This window comes from Gymnoscopelus braueri (assembly GCF_963280865.1).
Source record: "Gymnoscopelus braueri genome assembly, chromosome: 7".
Lineage (NCBI taxonomy): Eukaryota > Metazoa > Chordata > Actinopteri > Myctophiformes > Myctophidae > Gymnoscopelus > Gymnoscopelus braueri.
In genome coordinates, this window is record NC_137608.1 from 4,378,625 (window position 1) to 4,395,486 (window position 16,862).

General features: G+C 40.6%; 1 protein-coding gene across 2 annotated transcripts in view; it reads right to left on the bottom strand.

The window, feature by feature from the left end:
* The window catches only part of serinc5 (serine incorporator 5), a 47,420-nt gene that overhangs the window by 13,319 nt on the left and 17,239 nt on the right, over nt 1-16,862 (bottom strand). For both annotated transcript variants that reach the window (XM_080434389.1, XM_080434388.1), the window contains exons 2-3: nt 9,594-9,758; nt 844-1,022 (exon numbers count right to left, since the gene is read on the bottom strand). In XM_080434389.1, the coding sequence (XP_080290515.1) occupies nt 844-1,022; nt 9,594-9,758 (344 nt within the window). The remainder of the gene's footprint in view (nt 1-843; nt 1,023-9,593; nt 9,759-16,862) is intronic.

The window sequence follows — 16,862 nt, forward strand, 5'->3', positions numbered from 1 at the left end:
AATATCTAAAAATCAAAGATTCAAACTTCTTTTTCACAACATTTCCAACCATTTTCAAACATATTGTTTTGGGAAATATTTTTCTGGGGACCCCCGGAAACCCCTGGGGGGGGGGTCTTCGGACCCCACTTTGAGAGCCACAGACATCCAGTAATTAACCTAGTCCTGTCTTTAAACTGCATGCAGACACATAAGGCCTCCATGTGTTTGACTTTTTTCCACCAAAAAAAAAGGAGGCAGAAACCCGCCTACCAGTGACATCATCGTTGGGCAGGTTATTTCTTTTTCAAACAAGATTATTTTATTATTGTTTAGATTGTTATTAACGCGAGAATAATGGCTTCCATTAAAGGTAGGGTAAGTGATTTACTTTGGTTAAAATAAGTGTTAAATAGCTCTATATTCTGATAGTACTCATTGCTATAGAGTGTTTGTTCAGTAAAAGGAGTCTCCCATGTTTCTCCAGCTCTTTATTTAACGGAAAATGCATTTTCAGTGCTCTCTCCTGATTGGCTTAAAGTTTGTCACCTACCTGAAAATGTACTATATTCTGTTTACTAAAGAGCTGGAGAGACCCCTGTGACCAAACAAATGCTCTGTAGCAATGATTACCATCAGAATATAGTACTTTAACCTTTTTAACGAAACATATAAAATTACCAAAAAATATCACTTACCCTACCTTTAAGCAGGGTAACTTTCCAGCTTGGAAGCTCATATGAACATTAGTGAGGACCAATTATATGAAGATAGGTTGAAAATGGGTGAAGTCGTTATCTCAAATTAACTACGATCGGACTTTTCATGTAAATGATTCTGAGCAACAGAGCGAACAGAACGTACCCGTTGTGGATGGCGGCTCTGCATCCTCGGCTGTTCTTCAGGCCCAGGGTGAGGAGGAAGAAGAGGAAGAAGAAGCAGGCCATGCCGAAGCACAGCTTGTAGACAGCAGAGTAGCCCACCAGCTCCCTGCAGTTCTCCCCCGCCTGCAGCTGCTCACACACCTTACTGTAGTAGGGGATCTGACAACAGACAATCATAACACTTAGAATAAATCATAATAATACACCTTATTTGTATAGCATGTTTTCAACCCATGACCAGGAACGCATCTGTCATTTTTAGCTTTCTTTGGCTATTCAAAAATAGCAGATATACAAAGCTCATAGCGCGTTATTATTAAGAAACCGTGAAAATGTGTTCAAATCTTTGAATTATATATATACATTTTTAACTCAAATCTTTGCTTCTGGGGGTCCCTGGAACTCAGATGGCGGGTCCGCGGCCAAATACATATAATTTTGGGAGGTCCTTGACATGGAAAAGTTTAAGAACCACTGATATATAGCAACATACGTTTTTTTTTTTAAACATAGGATTTAAAAGACTTTAGTTAAAAAAAATCGCTTTAAAAAACATATTGAAAGACTTGCACGAGTTTTCAAGTTTTTTCAAAAATAGCAGATATACAAGCTCATAGCGCTGCACTCGGTGCCACGCTATGTGCTTGTAGATCTGCAATTTTTGAATAGCCAAAGGAATCTAAAAATGACACACAGATGCGTTCCCGGTCTTAATGGGTTAAGAACAGAGTCTTGCTTGACAGAAGAATCCACAAAGAACAAAAAAAACTTTTCATGTGAAGGACCCCCAAGATTCTCCAATCATTTTTGCGATAAAAAAAAAATCCAAAATAGCAGATGTACAAGCTCGCAGCGCAGCACTTGGTGACACGCTGTGAGCTTGTACATTTGCTATTTTTGAACAGCCAACAAAATCACAAAGAAGAGGACAGTAGCCATTACAGATGGCAGAACATCTGCAGAAGGATCTGAGATGTACCACTCAGGAGCTGGATATAATGGGTGGGGGGTGGGAGTCGTTTTATGTATACGTTTTGTGCTTAAAATGCTTAAAAACACACACACACACACACACACACATACACACATACACACACACATACACACATATACACACACGCGCGTGCGTGCATGCATGCATGCCCACAGTCCCGAATAAACACACATGTGTTGTGTTGAGTGCAGTCATGTGTTTGTCATGGTGTTCAGTCGGCACGTCACGCGTGTAGAGCTGCAGAAAGGGAAAACACACTCCTCTTTTCATCCCTCCTTCTCTGAGGCCTGTTAGGAGGCCTCTCCGTGTACGACAGCAAGCATGAATACATTAAACACCTCCATTCAACCGGTCAAGAGTACACAGATGGACAGACAGAGAATGACACAGATACACAGAGAGGGAGAGAAATAGAGTATAAGAGAGTGCAAGACACAGAGGGAAAGAGTTTAGAGACTAGTGAAACAGACAGATAGACAGACACCCCGGGTGACTGACTGACACACAGACAGGCTCATAAAGATGCGCAGTAAAAATGCATACAGCTACTCCATAAAGAAAGAAGAGGCTTAAACCACTTAAGGCTTACAGTATATATACACTAGTATACTATGTCTTACGTTTACTGGACAGAGGTTTTTCCCAGTGCTGTCAATAAAATATAATTAGTTCCATTCGCCTACCCTGTTGTGTGTTAATAACCTCTGTGAAAGAATGTTATTTAACCAACGTTAGCGGCCTCCGTTGGCCCGAGCATACATTGAGCTGTCTAGGAGAAGCTTTGGCAATGTAAACGTAGGTTTTCTCATGCCAATAAATGCCCCTTTGAATTGAATCGAATTCAATTCAATTTGATTGAAGCAGGGAAGTCCTTCATTAGACATCCATTCACTTCGAATTGTAATGGATACATTTTGGAAACAAGGCCTCAACATTCAGTCTAGCAGCCCCACTGCCAGTGCCAGAGCACAACAGAGATGACAAAGATCACAAAGGAGAGGTTAGTGGGGCGGTTGTAACCTTATTAATTACGGCAGGCAGTTGATGGTGCAACAATAATATCATTTTCCGCATGACATGAAAGGAAAGACTGTTGCTAATCAAAGACGCACGCACGCACAGAGTTATAAAGTCAATCAGACATGAGCTCCTTCAACAAAAAGTTCAGAAACTTAACTTTGGTCGATTATTTCTCCCCTTCAATAATACCAATTGGTAATAACACCTTTACAACACGCCTCCCAAAATTCTGCGAAAGTCCCCCAGTTTGCTTTAGTTGGTATTCACTCAAGTTTTGAGCGACCTGCCACACAGCACTGTGTGGTTGATAGGGATGGCCAACCGATAACCGTTAACCGTTAACCGCCGTTAAATCGCCAACTGATTAATACTAACGATTAAAATTAATCGTTAAAAAAAACACACACACACATTTTTTTTAAGGGCCAAAAATGTTTTTGGGCCAAGTCTACACCTGCAACCACACGTAACTTACACTTTATTCTTCTTCTTCCTCGTCTTTGTATTGGTATTGTTTGTGTTGGAGCGCCTCAGTGCGGCTGCAGAGTTCATGTGCAACTCTTCCAGAGAGAGATAGACACTAGAAACTCTGCTGGAGACACAAAACAAACTGTGTAGACATGGCCCTTAAAACTAAAATGTATTTTATTAATTTTTTTACACACATTTTTTCTTAACGGTTATCGATTAATTAATCGTTAAGGCTTAACGGTAATCGGTTAATAAAATGTCTCCATTTGGCCATCCCTAGTGGCTGAGCACCTGAGCATGGGTCCGGCAACTTTGCTGAGTTTGTGTATGCTCCAAGCACCAACCCCCCCCCCCCCATGGAAAGATGCCACTTTTTCCTTTCAGGATAAGGCCCGTGCAATAGGGCAAGTGGAAGCTGGTGTTGTTCGGTTACGCAGAGTGGCAGCATTATTTGGTGATATTTTGGCACATTTTTGGGTGGCACTACCCACAAGTTTAGCTGTGTTGCTCATTCCACGATTGCACGATCTTTACAAGTTATAACTTGTTGTAAAGGTGACTAATCAACGATAACAACAATATAAAATTAATAAAATACAATACCAATTGGTATTACTGACGGAGAGAAATAATCGACCAGAGTTAAGTTTCCAAACTTCTTATGAGGAGTTTAGTATATAATAATATTGCTACACAGCTATGGTTTGTTTATGCCTTGATCATCATAATAAAAGACAGGCAAACAGTGATGCCAAGTCCCAGTCATATATTCATATTGAAATACTATAAATTAAAATATATGTATATACTATACTGTATATATTATATACAAATATATTATATACAAATTTCAAATCGTATCAGCTGATCATGAGGGGAAAAAACTGGTGAGCGGGATGGGACCCAAAAGACCTGGGAGCACCCAGACTTTTCTACCATGCTAACAATAGTACAACAGGTACTCCATCATGCACTGTAGTACAAAGACACAGGCTATTCAACGGTTACTATGGCGATGGCTGTGAGCTACCACACACAGGGTCCACACACACCCCATACTGTACACACACTGACCGGTGGAGAGAGCAGGAGCCCCACTGTGCATCTCCTTGTGAGAGAAAACTCCCAAAAGTTCAATCCGGAAACAAAATGGCCACTGATAGTCTCTCTCACTCACACACACACACACAGTCCCTCACATAGACACCAACTAAAACCCTTGCGCTCACAAACACACATTATTGCTGTCGGGCAGAAACCATGTACTGCATCTCCATATTTCAACTTTTTATGTTTTTTCATATATTAATGCCATACTTCATAGTACTTGAAGTTACAAAAAAAAAGAAGCAATTTTAACCGTAACGCTCAAGCCGAAAAATTGCAGATCTACAAGCTCACAACGTGTCGCGCTGTGAGCTTGTAGATCAGCTATTTTTCAGTGCACGACACCAGCGCGAAGCCTAACACCTAAAACTAACATCTAAATGCTCTAATCCCAAACCTGAATCTTCTTCTAATAGTAAACTTGTCTCTAAAAATACCTTTTCAACCATAAAACAACCATTTGTCTTGGAGGACCAGGAGAATGGTCCTCACAATGTTTATTTCTCATATTCTACTATACTTGTGGGGACATTTGGTCCTCACAAGTACTGCATAGTAATACACACACACACAGAGCACAGTGGGACGTCCCAGGCAGCTAAGAGAGCAGTCATTGTGTGCAGGAGTGTGTAGATTTACCGGCTGACACCATGGACATGCTAATCTGCTCCTACATGAGACAAAGGGCCTCGCTAGCAGCCTGTTTCCCCAACACACACACACACACCCTAATGACATCTCTATCCCACTACCGCAGTGTTTTCCAAACATTTTCATGTCAAGGAACCCCCCAAATTGATGTGTTTTGGCCGCGGACCCCTTCTCCCAATCTGAAGGGACTAGTGACCCCCATTAAGAGAATATCACTGTTAAAAATGTTCCAAAATGATTTAACAATTTCGTTGTGAGCTTGTAGATGTGCGATTTTTCAATAGCCGAAGCATAAAATAAGGTTAAAGGAATACTCAATTCCTCACCCCATGAAGCCTTGAATACATGGAGTTTTTTGTCACATTCCTGAGCCAATAATCCAATCTGAACAAGAGCAAAACCATATTTAAAACATTGTTTTTGAACCTGAATCATCAGGCTCATCAGTGATTACACTGTGTGGGAGTTGTTTTGGAGTTTATATTATTGTTTTATATAGTTTAATTTTGGTCTCAAACCACAGCAGAGTCCTCAGTTATTGAATTATTGGGTCAGGAATGCGACAAAAACATCTTCATGAATTCAAGGCTTAATGGGTAAAGTATTCCTTTAAAGCAAAATTGACTTTGATGCTATATTAACTAATTTCGCTCTGGACCCTCTAGAACATTGGTTCTCAAACTTTTTCATGTCAAGGACCCCCAAAATGTCTTTGACCGCGGACCCCCATCTCAAAATACTTTGTTCCAGGTACCTCCCCCAGAGGCAAAGATTTGAGTTACAAATGTTTGCTTTAAAAAATATATATTCATAAGATTTGCACACATTTTCTGTGCCGCGCCATGAGATCTGCTATTTTTGAACAGCCCAAAGTATAAAAAGGTTAAATGTATTGTAATGCTATATTAACACATGGAACCCCCCTAAGGACCCCTGGGGGTCCCCGGACCCCAATTTGAGAACCAATGCACTACCAAACCTCTACAAACACACCATGTCGGACGCTGGCTCTACACATCCTGTCTTGTTGAGCTTGTGACCATTAGTTTGGCAGACATCCGGTGTGTGTGTGTTTTCTCCTTCCTGTGTCTGTGCCGTCCAATGCTAAACAAACTTCGACAGGATGAATGCATCATGTGACTGGCCAGGAAGAGGACAAAGGGATCTAGATAAATCTTCCAGTGGTGGAAAAAGCACTCTCATTTTTTTTGCTTGAGTAAAAGTATCAATACCGCAATGTGGAAATACTCTGTTACAAGTCAAAGTCCAGAATTCAAAATTGTCTTGAGTAAAAGTACAAAAGCATAGGTATCAAAATGTACTTAAAACTACTAAAGTACCAAAAGTGGAAAGTAGTATTACAGTTTTCAAATGTATACAAAATCTTTTGAAAATAGCAAATTGGCAAATCGACAATAACAAAATCGACAATGTGTCGCAATGCGACGCATTGTGAGCTTGTAGATCTGCTATTTTCAAAGGCCATTTTCAAGTGGTTAATGCATGTTTTGTAATAATAGTCCAAATCTACGAAGTAACTAGTAACCAAAGTTTTCAAATAATTGTAGTGGGAGTAGAAGTACAATATTTGCCTCTGAGATGAAGTGGAGTACTGGAAATTGTAAATACTCAAGTAAAGTAAAAAATCACACCCTGTGTGAAGTGGGCGGTGTCTTCCTAGCTAACCACAATACTGAATGGAGTCAACCAATGATATATGATATATGCTTTGATCTTAAAGAGCCACTTCTAGGAAGACTTTCTATTTTCTTCTCAATATCGGTTTTCCCTTTTCTCATTTCAGCCATAGTGATCTTTGACTTCTACTTTACTGTTCTCACGAAATGGACAGTATCTAAGTAATATACTAGTGTTACATCACAGTGGTTTTAGATTAGTTTCGTCATATGTATCACTAGCCAATCACAGCATGTGTCTTGCTAGCTAATCACAATACTGAATGGAGTCGATCAATCATGTACAAAAGATAAATACAAACCATAACTTAAAAAAAAACCAATTTATGGTTTTTTTTAAGTTATGGTTGCTTATATAGGGCTATGCACATGTGTCATGTGACCCTGGCCAATCACAGTCCTGAATAGATTGTGATTGGCCAATCACAGCGCAGGATAATTGTACAAATTTCCAAACCTCACTTTCAGGGGCGGTTTCACTGCCCAAGATATTTGTACATTTTTCCAAATCTCACTTATAGGGGCGGTTTCACCGCCCAAAAATACCTCAAAACTGTACTTAAGCACAATACTTGAGTAAATGTACTTAGTTACTTTACACCACCCGCTGAAATCTTCTAGCTTGCCACCAGAGAGTTAAGCGGTCTTTATTCAAAAATAACAGACAGATGAATTCAGTGATTGACCAATCAGAATCAAGCATTCAACCAAGCCGTGTAATAATGTCCTTTATCCATCTACGCCACAAATGACCTCGAGCCATGAACTGTTGAGGTCAAACTGGATTAAACTTGCAGTACCAGAGTCGGCCACTTGGACACTAGCACTTTAAAAAGCTCTCCCAGTCCTGAATGGGGGCTTGGTTTGTACTCCCATCTGAGAGACATTGGTAACTGGCCAGCAATTTAAGTAAATAAAAATCACTTTGTGGCTATTAGCATTCCAAATAGGGCACTCACACGCATGCACACATACTGTACATGCCAAGGTTATTATAGTTTTGCCTTAGTTTTTTATTTAAAATATTTTTTTTAAAGGAGGTTTTTGATAGTTTAGTTTAGTTTAGTATTTGTATTAGCTTTAGAGTTAAACTTTTTGGTTTTAATTTTTAGTTTTAGTTATCTCACTAGTTTTAGTTAACTATAATAACTCCGACACAAACACGCAGAGTAGCCAAGACTACTAATCTAGATTCTAAACTTGTATTTCTACATGAAACATACAATTACAACCAGGGCAGGGCCAAGCAGCCAGTCTGCTTTGCTAAACCACTGCCTCACTGAGACCTCCCATACACACACACACATACACATCGCCTCTGTCATGGAGAAACCTTGTATCTTCAAAACTGTTACTTTTCAGGAAATGTAACAGAAAAAGAACCTGTGTTCTGACTGTTCTCACGTCGCGATGCCACACCTTGTGAGCTTGTAGATCAGTTATTTCCGCTACTTTAGCGTGACACGCTTATATGAAGTAGGGCATTCCTTTATGAAAAAAATGGCAAAAGTTGGAGAAACATGGTTTAGGTCATTGGTTGTCAATGTGGGGTCTGGGGCACCGAGTGCCGTGCTATGAGCTTGTAGATCTGCAATTTTTTTTATATCCTTGGCAAAAATATTTTTGAGATGGGGGGTCTGCAGCCAAATTCATATCAATTTGGGGGTCCTTGACAGGAAAAACATTGAGAACCACTGGGTTAGGTTGTCATTTGCAACTGATTAGCATCTTGCAAATCAGTGTCCTTGACGTCTTCAGTGATTTTCCACATGAGTGTGACGTCACCGTCAGGAGTAAACCTTGTATGTCCAAAAATTTAAACTTTTCAGGAAATAGAAAAAAAACATAACCTGTGTTCCAATGGATCCAAAGTAGTTATTATTAGGCACAAGCTCTTAGTTAATGCTTTTCATTTATTCAATATTTATTAAAACCAACGGACATTCTTAACCGCTTTTTCAAAAGTAGCAAAACTAGCCGATCGACAAGCTCACAATTTTGGCTATTTTTGCTACTTTCGTCCGGCAGTCTTGTACAAGGAAGCATGGAATTAATTTATTAAAAATATATATATACACATTGGCTATTTGAAAATAGCCGAACTGCAATCTAAAACAAGTAAAAAAAAATATCTAATCTAAATCTAAAATTCTCTTTTAAAAGGTAGGGTAAGTGATTTTCTTTGGTTAAAATAAGTGTGAAATAGCTCTATATTCTGATAGTACTCATTGCTAAAGAGTGTTTGTTCAGTAAAAGGAGTCTCCTTGTCTCTCCAGCTCTTTATAAAACAGAAAATGCATTTTCGTTTCAGTTTCAGTTTAATTTCCAATTTTATCCAATCAGGATAGAGAACTCAATCAGCATATAGATTAAACAAGTGAAATTGGTAGTGATGACACTAAGAAATGAGCAGGCAAAATTGAAACTGGAAGACTATAAAAATGAAGCTTAAAAATGGGTACTTTCTCCTGATTGGCTGAGATTTTGACACCTACCGGAAAATGTATTTTCTGTTTATTAAAGAGCTGGAGAGACATGGAGATTCCTGTTACTGAACAAACACTATGGCAATGATTACTATCAGAATATAGTGCTTTAACCTTTTAACAAAATACTTTTTTTAAAACCCAGAAATATCACTTACCCTACCTTTTTTTTAAAATATTTTCAGATGGGGGTCCGCCGTCAAAAACATATCAATTTGCAGGGTCCTTGACATGAAAAGGTTTGAGAACACACTGTGATATACTATCATCATATTTTTTTCCTGTTTTTTTTATTGTGACTGACCTCTTTCATAGCGTTCTCCACGGTGGGGGACATCATGACCACACAGGTGACGGTGACCATCAGGAAGTACAGGGCGTACATGAAGCGAGTTCCCGTCGACTGTTTGATCTTCGGACAGCACTCGCAGCAGCAGGAGCAGGCCGCTGTGCCACAGCAACATGCCAGCTACACACAAAAACAAACACACACACACACACGCACACACATGGTTAAGTCATGGTCATATGGATTATTTCCAGCAAAGAGATTTGGTGTAGGCGGAAAATACTAGTACCGGTAGTAGGGATGCAAAAAAAATCGATGAATTCATTAGTTGATAGTCGATAAACTTATCGATCGATTAATCGATTACTTGATAAGCGGCGTTTTCTAGGACCAAAAGGACAATTCTTCTCCAAAACCGAAAATGAGTGCAGAGTCTGCAGACACATAATTGCCTTGATGTATAACATTAACGAGCGTCAACGAGCATCAGCTGGACACAGACACACACACACACACACACACACACACACACACACACCTCCCCTCTGCAGCGCTCTATGGAGTCTCTATGTCTCATTTCTCTCCAAAAGCCCTTGAATATGATGGAATATGATTACTATACTATAAGGATTACTGCGTTTATGGTAAGCTCACATTTGATATCACACACACCATACCTGTAACGTTCACTAGCCCCACAAAAATGTATTGAAAATTCGTGACGGCAATTAATCGATAATAGATTGATTGTTAACATCCCTAGTAGACCTTGCATAGAGCCCTGGGAGACCCCAGTCAGGAATCAGGATTCATTTAAGTGGTTGAAATTATTATCATGATTCATTATATCAATGAATCTAACATTGAATATTCCATTCTGGTCAAACAGAGTCAGGGTGCTGATATTGTGCATGTTGGCTCACTGGAAACACTCTGTGTGGTCCAGGGACCCTCATGGTTCCTTGAGGGGGTTCCAAATGGCCCCTTACAGGTGTGTAATGGTGCCGAGTTTCCATATAGCAGTCCACCACCGCACGGCATGGCCTCGCCCAGCACCCTATCTCCTGTTTCCATACCACAATATAGTAGGCCTACCTCCTCTCAAATCCACAGTTATAGCAGACATACGGTCATTGACACTCCTTTGTAATGTAAATACATAGGGGATTGTTTCTTCTTGCCTAACAATGTAATGTAGACAAGTCACAAGTGGCCAATTGTCCTGTACACCAATGCAAATCACCTGTGCAGGCAGTACTCCAGCTACTAGTGTGAACCAAATGGACCTTTACAGGTCTGTAAACCCAGAGTGTAAGAATGGAACCAAGTACCCAAGCCAAGTACCCAAATGGCTACTTAGCATAACAGGTTTACAAGTGAGTGCGTGCAAATGCGTCCTCACTTCCCCTTCTCAGTCTGGTACTGATTCTATTTCCAAGGAGCAAGATGGGCACCCGCAGGCTTCTGATTGGTTTGTTGGGGGGAGGGCGGACCAGTGGCTTCCAATGTAAAATTCGAGTCACTTCCTGACTTGCCTACGTAATTGGTGACGTTTGGAAATACGAGTCAAATAGGACCATGGCCAGACTGAGAAGCAAAGTGAAAAGAAAAAAAAAACTATTCGGCAAACAGAGCGAATCAGTCTGGATTCCAGGGTACCAAATGTTGTTAATACAACTGTTTATTTGTGCCAACAACAACAAATGTAAACAAAACACAGCAAGACCAGTGCAAATCACAGCAGATCCAGTGCCAAATGTATATACAAATAAAAGCTAAAATCACAGCAAAATACATGTTCTGAAGTCCTGGGGGGAGAGCAAATACAGTCTTCACTTTAGTCTACCAAAACATCATGACCACGGCCAATCAGTAGCAAGCAGCATTATACATCACCGGATTGGCCTCGTTTGGCCTGCCTCAGACCACTCTGGATGGGGACAAAATTGGCACCCTTTTCGACCCCACTGAGCCCACTTTGGCCCGGGTCCTTGTATATGGAAACGACGGCACAAGCAGGCAGTGTGGTGCAGTGCAGGGACTGCTATGTGGAAACTCTGAGAGTAATGTATTTATTCATACGTTTATTTGGACGGGACAGCGCATATTAATGAACACCACACATAAAACGCTGTGTAAATACACCGGATTAAGCATGGGGGTCCTTGAAATTAAAACATTTGAGAACCACTGTGCTACACTAAATGGAACAGAGCCTTCATTAGTGTAATTAGTAAGACCTGTGAAGGGAGTAAGGAAGAGGCCCTGTGTCTGTCCAATATGGCTGTTGACAGCTGTGCATATTACATCATTTACATTTTACAACGTATGAGAGATATAATGACAGAAAATGCTGAAAGTAAGAGACAGACAGGGAGAGAGGGAGAGAGAGAGGGAAAGACAGACAGACAAAGAGAGAGAGATACATGTCTAATAGAATTACAACTGCTTTAAGTATTGTGTGTTCCTGCACTGTTCGCAGAGTGACCTCGGTACACAGAAATACGTTCTGTACATATAAACAGAGCAACTAACTTTAAATACATTTAAAAAAGAAATGCTGCCATTTTGTCCCAAAGGTTTTTTATAGCAAGTGAAGTGAATGAAAAACATTGAAATACTGCTGTCATTTGCTTTCAGAAGTTTATCCCAAGCTAACCTTTCCTACATGGATGGATGTATAACTATTTCTGACAGAAAATGCACAATTCTTAGGGTTTTGTAAAGATCGTTTCCTCTAAGTTGCAATGTAGCACAGTTTTGTTTACACGTCTTTATTCCCATTTAATTGCATATAAATTTTTTTTTTGGTTCCACTTTTGGCTTTGGCAATGTAAACGTATGTTCTTTCATGCCAAAAAAGTTCCATTGAGTTGAATTGAAAATGAGAGAGAGAGAGAGATGTTGCATTAAAGGAACCATGTTGGTTCTTTATAAAGAACCAAAATAGTTCCATATAACTAAAAGCTTTAGTTCCATGTAGAACTTAAAAACACAAACTCGACTAAAACTATGACGAAAGATGTTCGTCGACTACCTGTCATTTTATATTTCTTTGGCTATTCAAATCTGCTATTTTTGAACATTTTTGAAAATGTGTGCAAATCTTGAATATATATATATTTTCAACTCAAATCTTTGCTTCTGGGGGGTTCCTGGATCAGAACATTTTGAGATGGCGGTCTGCGGCCAAATACATAGGCTATCATTTCCGGGGTCCTTGACATGAAAAAGTTTGAGCACCACTGATATAGCAACTTAGGTTTTTCAGAAAACTGTAGGATTTACAAGACATTTGTAGAATCATATCTCAGTTCTTAATGGATTAAAACTAAGCTATATGATGACTAAAACTATGACTAAATATACTGACAATTTTGTCAAACTAGTCTACAATGTTATGGAGGGACTAGTGGAGAAGAGATCCAGTAGATCTAAGACAAGTAATTTAATGCTTGGCGGTGGTGGGTGTCACGCTCCCAAAATATTTTCCAAATATGTTCAGCACACAGCTGAAATAAATCAATAATTACGACACTGATGAACAGCAACTCTGACACAGTGGAGCTGTCTGTCTGTCTGTCGTGGAAAAAGTACTCAAATTCTTTACTTAAGTAAAAGTACCAATACTGCAATATAGAAATACTCTGTTGCAAGTAGAAGTCCAGAATTCAAAATGAAAGTAAAAGTACAAAAGTGTTGGCATCAAAATGAAATAAAGTACCAAAAGTTTAAGTACTAAAATATTTGAAAATAGCAGATCTACAAGCTCACAACGTGTCGCATTGCGTGAAAAACAGAAAAAGTTAAAATATGGAGATAAGAGGTTTCCCGGCCTGACGGCAACGATATATCTTCCCACTCACTTCTCTCCTCCGCACTGATGTTCACTCACTGCTGACAACAGAGCCTTTCAGCGGCGCAGCGGCGCACACGTAGCACTCACTCTCTCACACACACACACACACACACACACAGGGTCTCTTGTTAGAATGACAGGTCCTCACGAGGACAGGCCTTGTGTTCTATTTCAGAAGGAGAAGGATTCATAATTACACATGAGAGACTCCCGCTCTCTTCCTGCCGAGCCCCACCCACACACACACAAACGCGCGTGCACGCACGCGTGACTATACTTGTGAGGACATCAAAAGTTCAGGACGGCAATTTTTTACCCCTAAAGCAGGGGTCTTCAAAGTTTTTCTCAGGCTAAGCTGGCTGAGAGAGAGATGAAGCAGGGACCCCCACTATATTGTATACAATTGTGTTTCAGATTAAACTTTTTTTATTTATTTTTTTTACACCTATAGCCTATCTACAAGCCAAAAATAGCCGATCTACAAGCACACAACGCATCGCGCTGCAAGGCGTTGTGAGCTTGTAAATCGGCTACTTTTAAGTTCTCCTCAGAATAGGGATGCTAGGGTTCAAGGGGTTAATGTAAAAAAAAGAATAATCATATCACACAAATATTTGGCAGCCCCCCCCCCCCACCCCCTGTTGAAGAGCCCTGTCCTAAAGACCCAAGACAGACACACACAAAAAAAACTTCCCGTTTCTGTGGGAAGTAGTTGGTCCGCCTCGTTAGGAGACCGGAAGCAGGTGTGGACAGTCAGACGTGAGTCTACCAGAGCCATGTATTAGAGAGTTGCGTCACCTCAGGGGCAGAAAACAGCACCGGGTCACATGGTTCATGTAAAACTCAAAATAGTGACAAACGCTCATAGATCCAGTGCATTCCGTAAACTTCCGGGTCAGGGCTTTGTCACTATTCGCCAATATGAAGTGAACGCAGGTGACACGACTCTCCTTATATGGCTCTGGAGTCTACTCATTCCAATGGGAGAGTGAACGTGAACACAGCTTCTGAACCATTCTTTAGCCTGATGACCACTGAACAAAATATTGGACCCGATCGTCACGTGAAGCCACACAATCTTCCCAAGATTTTGATACTAAAATGTATTTTTTCAGAGAGGCAAAATCAGGAGAAAATCAACTTTAGTATCTTAGGAGATGGTTGGGCTATCTTCCTAAATTGAGAATCTTTGGTTATACTTGCACAAAATATCAGATCTACAAGCTTGCGACGACACGTTGTGAGCTTGCAGATCGGATATTTGTGGTGCACGGCGGCGGCAAGGAAACCAAGTAAATCAGGCACAACTCTAACGCTAATCCCTAAACCTAACCTCTAAATGTCCAACCCTAACCTGAACCTTTTCCTTATAAAACCCAACTCCGAAAATCTGTTTTAAACATAAAACAACTATTTATTTAATGAGGACTAGGAGAATTGTCCTCACACATGTGTCTGTTTCTCATATTCCACTGCTATACTTCTAGGGACATTCGGCCCTCACAAGTATAGTAATACAAGTACACACAAACACACACAGCTGTGGTGAGGTCTGTTGTGGGCTTGGTGCTGAGGTTGGGTTTGTCTCACTGCAGAGCATGTGTGAACGTGTGTCTGACACCAGGCTCTGTGTGTGTGTGTGTGTGTGTGTGTGTGTGTGTGTGTGTGTGTGTGTGTGTGTGTGTGTGTGTGTGTGTGTGTGTGTGTGTGTGTGTGTGTGTGTGTGTGTGTGTGTGTGTGTGTGTGTGTGTGTGCGTGCGTGTTAAGCTGGGTGTGTAGTTTGTGTGCGTGTTGTTTGTAAAGCTGGGTGTGTAATTGGTGTGCGTGTGCGTGTTATGATACAGTAAATCCAGTGTGACGGGATCTGATGTGATCTGTTCCACTGGGCAACTTACCGACCTCTCTCTCCATCTCTCATTCCCTCCGTTTCTCTTACTCTATCCCACTCTCTCATGCTCTCTCTCTCTCTCCTTTTCTCCATCCAGGGATTTTCCTGATTGTTCCGAGGGTTGGGCGACCCGCCCAGCCCGGCCCACGTCCCTTTTTTGATGTGACAATCCAAGAAATCCTTTCAAGTATTAAATCTCTCTTCCCCCCCACCCCCTCCACACTGACAGACATTCAGAAACACTTCAGAAAGTGTTCCAGCTCTGAAATGGATTCCACACAGAGCGTTAAAAGTTTATCTACGCCGTGTTTTCTGGGATGTGCGTCGTGCGGTCGGACATTCTCGAGGGAAAACCATCCAACTACAGATGTTTTCCAGTCGGACGTCTCTCTCTCTTGTTCCATTGGTATGCCGCTTAGTATTAGGTTCGTGGTTGCCAAACTGGGGGTCCACAAATTATTGGGGGGGGGGGGGGCAGATGATTAGCTTAATGTGGAACATTGTTTTCTCACTCAACTCTGGTAAACAAACCAGCATACAGTATAAGTGTATATACAGGGTATCTGCACATTTGTAAAGTTACAATTTAATGACTTTTAAGACCTTTTTAATAACAAATTGGCCAAATATTACATAAGATAGAGGCAAACATTGAGAAAATAGCCGATCTGCGAGGCGTTGTGAGCTTGTAGTTCGGCTATTTTGTAGATCAGCTATTTTTTGGCATTAGGCTTATGGTAAAAAATGGCGATTTTTAAAAAGAAATAGCATAACAATTGGCATCCTAAAATGTTGCTGTCCTCACAAGTATAGTAATACAAACCTGTGTGTGTGTGTGGGATCTCCGTCTCTACACAGTTTAACAGGATAATCCTTCCTCTTTAGGACTCAGCCCAACCCACTACCCTCATCTCTCTATAGACCATTAATTAAACACACCCCGAAGAGAACACACACACACACGATGGCTGTTTAGATTTCATTAGTTGGGCTGGCCAGTGTGGGGCCTAGCAGGTTCTATATAGGGTCAACAACGTACGTGTGTGTGAGTGTGAGTGTGAGTGTGTGTGTGTGTGCATATTGTTGCAGTCGTGCAGAAACCTCGTATGCAACTTTTTATGCCCCCCCCCCGTAAATTAACGAATGTACTTTGTCATGCTGATCTAAAAGCTCACAACGCAGTGCACCGTGACATGTTGTGAGCTTGTAGATCAGCAAATATTCCCCTATTTTTGAAGTGTGTCTGTGGCTCTTACATATTTAATCAATGTCAATCAAGTATTAACCCATTGAAAACCGGGCAAGCATCTGCGTCGTTTTAGATTTTTAGCGTTGGCTATTCAAAAATAGCAAATCTACAAGCTCCCAGCGCGGCACGAATGAACTTGTAGATCTGCAATTATTTATTTTTTTACATTTTTGAAAAATCTTGGGTGAGATCTACTGATTTAGAATTTAGCATTTGTAGAATCGCCCTCAGGTCTTCAAGAGCAACATGAGTTGCTAAGCAGTTTGGACATAAAAAGGTTTCCACCCG